The following is an 11,669-nucleotide window of genomic DNA, read 5'->3' on the forward strand; positions in this document are numbered from 1 at the left end:
TTCAAAAATGAAAAGGATTGTCCTTGCCTTTTTTTCATTGCACAAATATATGTTTTTTTTTTTTTTTTGAGGAAATGCACAAATATATGTTGAATTGTATAAACAACTGCAAAAAGATATGTTTGCATTCATGGGATTGATGTCAGCATTGCATCATAGCCGAAAGCCGATTAGGAAAGAGAGAAAGTAAAAAAAGATTATCAATATATATCATATCATTTTTTTACATATTGAATCATATATAGCCAAAATGTTCAATTAGCTATATATATCATCTCAATGTTGATATGCTCCAATAATAATAACACAATCACGTCCAATTTTTATTCATATAATGAAATACTGAACAGTAGAAGTGGGATCCCTCTCAATAACATTTTTTTTTGTCCTAGATGACACTTCCAACTAGAAAGCAAGACAAACCCACAAGGCTTTGTACCCCTTCTTTCTCTCTCTCACTCTCAATCTCTTCCTCAGCAACATCACAAAACTTTCAGCGTTGAATTTATCCCTCGTTTAATCAACACTCATATGAAGCTCAAAACAAATCCAAATTCGTGTAACCGTAACCTCATTATGACAGATCCTACCAAAACTGTTCATATCTTCATCACAATTTCCAAACCATGACAAAACTATTGCATTATTTTTTTTTTACCCTATGCCTATATGTACAACATAAAAAAAAGAGTGAAAAAAAAAATAGCAAATTTTGAACCATAAAATGAATGACAAGAAAAATAAAAACCGACCGGCTCAGCGTTAAACATCACTTGGTGACTCACAGATGCTCTCTAAGTTAGGCCTCCACACACCAACGCGGCCTCTTCTACGATCCCTTTGTGTGGAAAGCTTCTCTGAGAGGATTTCACTCAAGTACTGATCAGATATCAATAGTTTTGTCATTGAAACAGCGTTGTTGGCATTGTTATTATTCTCGGCCTCTGTGGTCGTTGATGACCTTCTTTTCTTTTTGGTTGATGATGTTGATGATGATTTTGATCGAGTTTTTTCCGGTACGGGCATGAGGAAGTATATCTTTCCACGTTGAAGCTCTGCATCAGGAGGGACTATCACAATCTTTGGGACACAACCCTCGTTAGAAGAAGAAGAGGGTTTCTTTAGAACATGTTTAGGGTGAGCTTTCATGATCTCACTAGCTCGGATTGTGCCACTGATCTCTTCCACACGACCATTGGAGTGTACTATGCGAATTACGTCCAAAGCTCCACATGGTAGAATGCAAGAGATGCAGCATCTTATGGTGTTTTTCATGGCTCTCTCTTCTAGCTCTCCCTCCCTTCTCTAATCTCTATAGGTGTCTCATAGAGAGAGAGAGAGAAGAAAGATAAAATATAGAGAGAAAGTGAAAGAAAAGAGAAATGAAAAGAGAGAGAGAAAGGAGAGGGTCTTTTCTTTTACAATGAGAGAGTGGGAATCAGTCACCTAAAAATGTTGTAGCAAATGATGTTTATATTATACTACTACTTTATTTTTTGGTTTTGGGTGGGGTTTGGATTTTTTTTTTCTCTCTCTCTCACTTGCTTGAGATGAAATTCATGGCATGAATAATTGCACATCTCTGTACTTTGCCCTTTGGATTTATCATTTTTAGGGCCCCCATTCTCTCTTCTCCTTCATTAGCCTCAATAATTTTGGGTTGGGTTTGAAAGGTTGGGGGAGGAGGGGACTCATGGGTGACACATGTTGGTACATGATTGGGACTGCCAAGTAAGCAAAAACATGACCATGACACCATTTTTGCCAGGGGTTACTGACCTGCGTGTTTCAATTAGATAGTAACATATGGCAAGATGCCATTCAAAGGGGTTGCTATTTGCTAATAGTTGGTGAGGGAGGTTACTAAGTGTAGGGTCAATGAGAGTGAGAGGTGGCTTTGTTTGAAGCGAAATTTTGGAGTAGGGAGAGAGAGAGAGAGAGAGAGAGAGAGAGAGAGAGGAAATGGGGTATGGGGAAAATCTTCTTTTGAGAGAAGGGGTTTTGTGATCTTTCAATATCCCCAAACAAGATCATGTGGGTTGTGGCTTTCATTGGAAAGTGAGGTGTGAAAGACTTCTTTTACTTTATCTCATTCTGGTTTTTTAGGTTTGTGAATTGGTTTGACTCAAGTGAAGCTGCTTGTCCCAATTCACTTATGAAATTCGAAAGTTACGCTCTCTCTCAAACCACGTGCCAAATTAATCTTTCAATGCTATGGTTATTATAAATTTTATTACATTTAGTAATGTCTTTTTAAAGAAAAACTCTAGTATTAGAATTTTATTACTAAAATAAAATAAATATAAGTGATAAGAAGAAAAATACAAGAGCAATAAATTTTTGGGAGATTTAAAAAAAAAAAAAAAAAAAAAAAACTCTTATTGTATGTTTGAATAACGTGATTTGGATATTTGGATTTGGATTTAAGTGATTAAAATCCAAATATCTTATTTGGAAAGTTTTAAAAAGGTTAAGGATTTGAATTTGACAAATCTACTAAGAATTTTAAACTTTTAAAATGCTTGAATTTGAAATAACTCATAAAATTAATGGATTTGAAATCAAAACATTTAAACTCTAAATCCAAGTTTTCAAATGCAACTTTTGAGAAAAAACTATAAGCCAAAACCATTTCAAACAATTGAGAAGAATCATCAATACAATTGAAAAAAAAAAAAAAACAAAAAACAAAAATCCTATGCTCTCAAAGAACCCTCCTCTAAAGCACCAAAACCACTCAAGGGAAACACCATATCCAGGAGAGAAATCCCACCACTGCCATGAAGACACAAAGGTTCGGTAATCAAAAGGAGGAACCAGCAAGTGCTTGAGCTCCAACCTTGGGTTAGAACCATCCAAATCACAGTCTAAGCCAAATTTGGGCATCCCCCACGGGCTTGGCTTGACCACCACCACCAACAGGGGAGAAAGCCACAACTAAGGGTGGCAAAAAGCTCCCTAACAAGGTGGAGGGAGGCTGCATTGGGAGCGAAACTTGCAGCAAAGCTGGGTAGATCTCAGTATAATAAAATGTTATATTAGTATGAGTTAACATTGAGTTAAGTAATTTTGGATATACACAATTGTCAGTTCTTTAATACCTTTTCCACTCTCTCGTGTGTGGGTTTAAAATACTTAATATAAAAAAAAAAAAAAAACATTGAACGATAAATAATATTAAAAAGATGAGAAAACATAATACACTAATATGTTTAAAGTGAATCATCCGATGAAGGTACATAATACCCTATGTAAAACTTACATGTAGCTACATAGCATAAATATGATGTGTAAGACCAAAATTTAATCAATAAGTTTAAGAATATAATAAATTTTACATTTTTTATGACAATTGAGGTGATATATTGTGATTGGTACACTATAAAATGATGTCAATAGTAAATTTATCTGAAATTTATATTTTGTCAATTACTGATTATGTAAGTTTGCAACACTTTCTAACCTCACAAATAATAAAAGAGGTAAGGATTGATATGTAGAACAACTTTTTATTGGATTGATAATGATATAAAGGGAGGAAATTTGAGCCATTTTCATCAAATTCAAACTTTCTTATGCCATACTACATGCTCCATAATTATAGCTCCAAAAAACACACAGTAAAGTAAGAGGCAAAAATTGATTGCTTACATATTCGATTAAATTCATGGTGAGTCGCTTCTCAAAAAAAAAAAAAAAATTCATGGGGAGTTACTCTCCAACTACATATTCCATATCACTCTTCAAAATCTACTTTATCTGATATATCTCTAATCCTCGTCAAGTTATTATCTTAACCAAAATGCCTTTGTGGTTAAGGATAATTTGAGAAAGAAATCAATTCCCACAAAAAAAAAAAAAAAAATACTTCGTAGTAGTTAAAACCTATAACTAAACAAAAACATTAGACTCCAAAATGCTTGATTTGACCAAAAAAAAAAAAAACAAATATGAGTAGGATATTTGAAACGAAGGTTTGTTTTCTTATTCTTTTCACTTGCAGTGGTTAAGGAGGTTCTTTCGGGAAAAAACCATGAGATTCAAAAGTAAGATTATGACGCCAAGAAAATTCTTCATGCTAATCTCTTCGAAGAAGTGTTTATATGATTTGATTTGATGTCTATTATATAATTTTCATATTGACCTTAGACCATTTAATCTTTGAGCCACTTATTAGAGATTTGCTATTAAGATTTAAGAAAACAAGGTTGTTAAAACTGTTTATGTAGTTTGATTGCCTATTCGATTTAAGTTATGTCACGTCCATAATGTGGCCCGCCAATTAATAGGTTCAGATGTAGATGTTAGTGGGCAACATGTGAGGAGGTATGGAGGGGAGGGTCCATATAAGTAAAAGGGTTCTCATTTTGTAATTCGTCATTGCCCTCTATCCTAAAACTCAAAAGCTAGATTGGCTTACTTTTCAAGTAAATATATTTTTAATTATAACCACCCAATGAGTCAATTACAACCTCAAATTATGGTGTTTGGAATGTAGGTTCCCATAGCTATATTTGATCATTTTTTTTAATAAAAAAAATTGATAATACAAAAAGGAAAAGGGATTTGAACCCTGATTCTAAGTTATAATTATTGTTGGCTTGTTGGCATTGAGTCATAAGGCTTTTGAAACAATCAAAAGAGGAGAAATTATTTGTTTTAAAACCATGATTTTCATCAAGCTACTTGATATGCATTTAGAAACTAGATTTTCTCTTCCTTTTAGACTAAATAAAGACTCTTTAAAACTTTTTTTTTTTTTTTTAAATACAATAAAGTTTTAACTTATAATGTATGTTCCATGATAATTCATTTTATCACCAAATTAAGGGCCCGTTTGGATTTTTTGGGGGGGGGGGGGGTGGGGGAGAGAGGGGAAGTGAAGGAGAGTAGAGTAAAGTTGGCTGAAAATAGACTAATTTTAGGTTAATTCTACTCCCTCTCTCTCTCCCTCAATCCAAACAGATCATAAGATATTAATTAGTTTTTTTGGTATAAGTGGGGTTTAAACCATAGATCTTTTATTTTGTTTCTTAAAAAAAAATAAAAAAATAAAGATTTTACCAATTAATAAGTTAAATGGAACTCATCTACTCTACACTTAACTTCTCAAGTATTGGATAAAAGAATTTCTAATCATCTCTAATAAATTCATATTAATGACCATGAGCCTACTACTGCAAAAAGTTTTGGCAAGTGTCATAATTTTAGGCAGAGAGTTGAATCTCTCCCCAAATTCTCAAAAGATAAAAGTCTATGGACACGAGTTGAATCTCTCCACATGAGAAAATTTTTTCACAATCGTTGATGTGGCAAATTGTTAAGGGCAAATTATAACTTATCTAATCGTGGTTTGGCCGAAATTTAAGTTGTTTAGTCGTGGTTTGAAATTTGATATTTTACCCACTTAAGGTTTGATTGAAATTTAAATTGCTTACTTGTGGTTTGAAATCTCATGATAAAAGTGTTTTGTTGGATCCTTTTTTATCTTATTTGATTTTATATTTTTATGTTTTTTGTGTTTTTGGAGGAGAGGGACATAAAAGTAGAGCAAAATTATATATTTAGCCATGTTTTTATCATAGATATGTTACGAAAATCTAACTGAACTAACTTCAGGTGACTAAAATATCAAATTTTAAACAATAGGTAGACAACTTGAATTTCGGTTGAACTACAGATGGATAAATTGTAATTTGCCCAATTATTAATAATAAGTAAATTTTTTTTGATATTAATGGTCAGCTCAAATAAAAACCAATAAAAGTTTGTTAGTTCGTAAAAGGTGTTAATTTTATTTATTTATTTATTTTTTTTTTTTTGTGTGTGTGTATGTACTATGTTGTATTTCTCTACATAAAATGATTTTCATCCCTATGCTTCTTCTTAGTCGACTTCAAATGCATAGTCGGCATAGTATAATAATGGAGCCCATAAAGATCCAAGCACATTATGCTCGTTCAGAAGGCTCCAAATCTGGCCACCTGAATTTTAACCGCATTCCAAAATTACGGAAATGTGTTGGTATAGTAGAATTGATACCCCACAGTCCCACACGAAGCTCCTGAAGAAAGCCGCCTTTCATGCCAATCTCTACTTTACCCAGTTCAGTTTCAGTTTCGTAGTTTTCGTTCTGTTCCATAACGTGGTGTTCAATGATTTGAGTTTGAAGCACCTTTTTCTTGTTTTTCTTGGTCATAGACTCAATAGTACAGACTAAGATCTATGCAAAATGAATTGTAAACAGTTTTAGCCAAACTAGTGGGTACAATAACATTTCAGGTCCAATAGAATTCAGAAGGTAGCTCTTGTTGAAGAATCTTTTATTCTTTTTCTTTTTTTTTTCCCTAATAAATAGTCACGGATCACACACCCGTTAGGTGTGGATTTTGATATAGATTTATTTATCTGAATATTTTCACTTAATTGGTTTAGGGGACTTTTGGTTTATGCGTCATTGTCAACTGTGTAGCCCACAATTTTGTTTTTTATTTTGTTTTCAATTTTTTTATTATTTCCTTCAAAAGTCATATTTTTTAATTTGATTTTTTTTTTCCTAAAGTCATATTATTTAAATTCATTTTTTCTTTCTAATGGTCGTATTTTTTTAATTAAAAAATTTTCCACACAATTGTATTTTTTGAAATTCAAATTTCTTCCAATGGTCATATTTTTTTAACTCAAAATTTTCTCAACGGTGATATTTTTGGAAATTTGAATCCAGTGTTCACATTTATATATAGGACCATTTCCTCTATAATTTTCATCCACTTCTACCCAATTTTCTCTCCCATTCATTCTTTATTTTTTCTCTTTATGGATTCCCTTTATCCACATGATAATCCTCTATTTGACTGCTCTTCTAAGGATGAGATAGAACTTGCTTTAGCAATATAAGAAGAAGGATTGCATAAGGAAAAAGAATCAATCACGTCATTGTACTATTCAATCCCACATGTTCATCTAAAGTAATTATTTACAAGCCCACAAAAAGCTTTTTCATGACTATTTTATTGAAACATCCGTGGTGTATCCTCCTAATGTATTTTGGAAGAAATTTCGAATAAATCAGTATTTTTTAGCGAATCCATTTGAGGGTTTTTTTTTTTTTTTTAATGGGTTTGAGGGTTAAAGCTTATGATCCGTACTTAATTTTTTAATTTTTAAAAAACAAGATGTTGGAAGGCTTAGGTTATCTTCATTTTTAAAGATGATTGTTGTTGCAGTCATAATGCTCTCCTATAGAGTGACAATAGACAATTGATTTGATGGATGGATTGTAGAAAACGTAGCATTAAAAAGCATTTAAAAAATATAAAATGGCAATTTCAATCTTTTTTTGAAGGGTACTTGAGTAGAGGTCACCAAATAACAATGTCATTGCAAGATTGTCAAAAATTGGCCAAAATCATGACTTCCAAGAATGTTATGGTCCTTATGGAGCATTGATTGTATGAATTGAAAATGGATGAATTTTTCTAGCGGGTGGAAAAGTTAGGATACTGGTCATAGCCTAAAGCAACAATAATTTTGAAAGTTGTGACATCATATGACGTTTGGATATCATACGTAATTTTCTCAATGATATCAATGTTTTAGAATAGTCAATTATATTTTTTGAAATTGCTTATGTGTGTGCTGCTCTAATTAATTACTCAATAAACAATTATGCCTATTCGATGGAGGTACTATGTTGCATATGATATGTATCCATTATGGATAATAATCTTTAAAATAATTTTAACACGATAAGGGTTCAAACTATAAAATTTGCTACCACATAAGAGGAGACAAGGAAGGCTTTTATGAGTTCATTTGGAGTGCCCAAGCACTATTTACAACTGGCATGCATAATAGGATCATTGAAGATAAATGACATACATACCTTGGAGCAAGTGTCTTCGATTATGAATTAATTGATAAAAGTTAGCTTGAACCGGCGTCACATGATAGTACACCTAAACCTATGGAGTTCATTCAACATCATCATTTCATTAGAGGTAGAGGAACTCATTCACAACTTCATGTGGATCTCGTCAAGCACATAGTACAACTACATAGCTAATGATTGAGACTTGTAATTGAATTTCTTAGTTGTATTATTTTTATTTAATGTTAGTCTTCATGCTGCATATATACTAGCCGGAAGCCAGAAAATGGTGAAGCGGAGACAATTTGGTTGGAAGATACTCCTGAATCGATCTCTTGTTTCTCAAATTAGTAGATATAGGCCTGTTGTTTCAGCTGTGTAGTTTTTGTTATCCTGTGTTGACTCTGCTGTTACCTTTGTAATATTTTAATGAGTACCCAGGTTTTGGCCTTTAAAAAAAAAAAAAAAAAAAAAAAACTAGTCCAAAAAATCTTCTGACTGTTTCAAAACCTAAATAGATTCAAGTAACAAATTTACAAGATGGGAAAAAATCAATTGAGTCACACTTATTATGGCCAAAACCTCTTTCTACTTTTAGCTTTTGAAGACAAAACGCAAGTTTCTACAGAAACGAAAAGCCAATGAAATCATAGCCTTCTACATAAAAGTTGACAATATTATTATTCACTGTACATATCTTTCACGTCATATTCATCCACATACTACAAGTAAAAGAATCTTAATTCAAATGACTCTAATCAAAGAAGAGGAAAAAAACATTTTTAGCCACAGACCAACTCATAGATTCAAATCTTGCGGTCCCGGACTTCCGGTTGAACCAAAGGGAACACCAATTCGTGGAACCCATTAAAGTACGTAGTACAGAGTGCTTTTGTTGCGGTGAAAAACCATTTTGAGGATGGCCTACTAATATCTCTGTTGTAACTTGTAAACCTTCAAGTCCAAGAGACACTATCTTATTGAACCAGTGGATATGCCTGCTAGCCTTCATATCTCTTATAATTGAACATTCAAAATCCTGCTTAAACAGCAAACTTCATACGTTAAACTCTCTTTTTAAAAAAACCGCATACAGCCACTAACAAGAGTTAAACAACTGCACAAGCTTTGATGAAAGTATCCAAAGGCAGGGACGAAATTATTTTTAGGTACATAAATTTTGGACACCAATACAGCTATACTGATCAAACAAATAAGCTTTCGTCATCTATGGTCACATATTTCAATTCAATCATTATGTGTCTGAAATTTAACAAGTTCTGACAAAGGTTGCAACTTTATGACTCGATTCTAAGCTTTTAGAAAGTTTAGTGATGAGCAAAAAGTATTCCAACAAAACTTTGGGCAGCTAGAGATGCATTTTGGTCTGTCCCACTTGATTGTGGAACTTAATTGAGGTTGAATATCAGCTCTAATACACGTTAAATATGCTAAAATAAATATAAAATTAAAAGTATAAAATAAAGTATACAAGCATTATTTCATGAAATAAACCCTTTAGGGCTACATCTTTATTAAATGAGAGTATAGTATAAATCATGTGTTACAATGAATTCAACCAATGTGTTAATTGTCCTCTCTCTTGCTTTTGTTCTCATTCTCTTACTGGTGATCAAAGCAACTAACTAGCGTACCTATGAATACCTCAACCGATGTAGCTAGGATTTAGATCCAACGGCACAGTGGTGTTTCACATTTTACTAACACCAACGATGTCAGGACGGCCCAAAAACCTTCCCGCACAGAGTCACAGTGGCCACACCTAACCATGTTCAGCCCTACTCATTCCTCTCATACAAGAAATCAAGCAATTTATTTCTTAGAAAAACCTTGAATGCATTCAAAACTTACCTTTTGTTCTAAATTGAATACCCTCGTTGTAACTTAAAGCTTTGTTAGATTTTGACTTGTATAGCAGTTTTGATCTTTTTGTCAATATTTGAAATGACTCTACTTTTTAGTATGTATAAATTATAATACTGTCTTATTAGCCCCAAAAAAAGTTGTTCAATACTTTTTAAGATGAAAATTAACTAAAAAGTATATTAGTTTGTTTGTTTGTTTCTTTTGTTTTTTGGCATAACTACTAAAGAAAGAAAAGAAAATTTAATGAAGGGGAAAATGCACAAAAAATTATATCTTGTTAAACCAAATTTATTTTCTTGCTCAATAACCTTTTTTTGGATAGCTCAATAGTGGGGAGGGAGAAAATAAGGGTTTAAACCATATACATAAGACCCCACAAAGGATATCATTGTAATTAGACTATCACTTGAACCCCATCTGACTCAATTTTTTTTTTCAAAAATCTTATCTTCCTCGTTTGAACTTTGAAGTCTATTTAATTGTCTCGTCATTGCCATGAAAGATTGAAGAATGGCCCATCATCATGATTATTTCATCCATTGGAAAACTTTGCAGAAAAAACTTTGTCCTAGAATGTAGACTAGAACAAGTGGTCTTAACTGGATACCACCCATTAGCTTTGTCTGCTTTGTTTTTTTGTTTTTGGTTTTTTTTATAATTGATATAAAAACTCATATAATGTGTTTATTATAGACCTCTTATATTTTGAGGGAGAGACAATTATCGTTTAATCAGAAAAGCTAGGATTTTTCCTTTTTAGAATAAAAGAACCTGAGCTCAATCAAAATCGAATACTCGTTGGTATATATGTGAAAGGAAAAGGTTATTTTGTTTTAACATTATAAAAAAAATCCTTGCATTATTTGCTTTGGACAAAAATAAAAATGCCTTGCAAAGGAACGCGTTAATATAAAGCGATAAGGCCCACCAAACCAAATTTTTTAGGAATATTGGGCTCACCATTTATTCTGGTCTACTTGAAATTTGGGCCACAATAAACTACTGTTGAATAATGAGGTTTATTTGTAAATGACTGATTTTTAAGACTCAAGTGATTCGTCATCTAAAGATATTCTAAACCGAATTTTATATTTCAAACTTTGGGAAAAACTAACCTAATAAGAATTGTCGATTTTTTTTTTTTTTTTTTTTTTTTTTCATTTTCTTGAAACTTCCAAATCCCTTTCCGATATAGGTGTATATAATCTAACAATTCAATGAATCAATGAATCCATCCTGAGTTGGATTTTCATGGGACAATGGGCTGGGTACACTATTAATAATTCTAAAAATATATGTATTTTAAATTTGCTAGTATGATTAATTTTGGATTTTGAGTTTTTTTTTTACAACTTTTTAGCTTGATTGATTTTGATATTTTGAAATTTAGTTTTAATAAAATTGGAATATTAGGCTTAATTATGTAAATTTTATTTATTTATTTATTGAATAATGAATCTAATTGAGTGCCCTTTTTTTCTTTTTTCTTTTTTTAAATAGGTTGTATAAAGAAAAAAAGGTAAGTTTTAAATGAGAATACGAGATATCAAACAAGTACTATATAGTTGAATGAAAATCTAATTTTCTTATGGGATTAGACCACCACCACCTCTTATTGAATTTTTCAATCCCCTTTAATTTAATACAAATGTAAGACATGTGGGATTTAAAAATCAAATAAATGTACGTGTTGCATATCGCTTAAAATTAGAGGGAATCAGAGGATTCAATTGGAAGGGATACTCCAAATTGATGACCTGGTCCAATCCAATTGGGTTTGGTTGGTTTTAAGATTGGGTTGAGTATTTCTAAACTTAAAGGTTAGGTTGGGGAAGGGATTGGGGCAAAACAAATTTTCTGCAAAATGAAAAGGATGGGTCATTTGAGAGCTTGTAGTGGAGAATCAAAAACA

General features: G+C 32.1%; 1 protein-coding gene across 1 annotated transcript; it reads right to left on the reverse strand.

Moving 5' to 3' along the window:
• Positions 1-299: 299 nt before the first annotated feature.
• Positions 300-1,596, reverse strand: LOC126726196 (uncharacterized). Its single transcript, XM_050431392.1, has one exon. The coding sequence runs from the start codon at positions 1,273-1,275 to the stop codon at positions 763-765; it is 513 nt and encodes a 170-aa protein (XP_050287349.1). The 5' UTR covers positions 1,276-1,596; the 3' UTR covers positions 300-762.
• Between the last annotated feature and the right edge of the window lie 10,073 nt (positions 1,597-11,669).

Source organism: Quercus robur, chromosome 5, assembly GCF_932294415.1.
Source record: "Quercus robur chromosome 5, dhQueRobu3.1, whole genome shotgun sequence".
In the NCBI taxonomy this organism is placed as follows: Eukaryota; Viridiplantae; Streptophyta; class Magnoliopsida; order Fagales; family Fagaceae; genus Quercus; species Quercus robur.

What these genes read in the sequence shown, in the direction of transcription:
- LOC126726196 (XM_050431392.1), bottom strand. Translation starts at nt 1,275, where the DNA reads ATGAAAAACACCATAAGATGCTGCATCTCTTGCATTCTACCATGTGGA.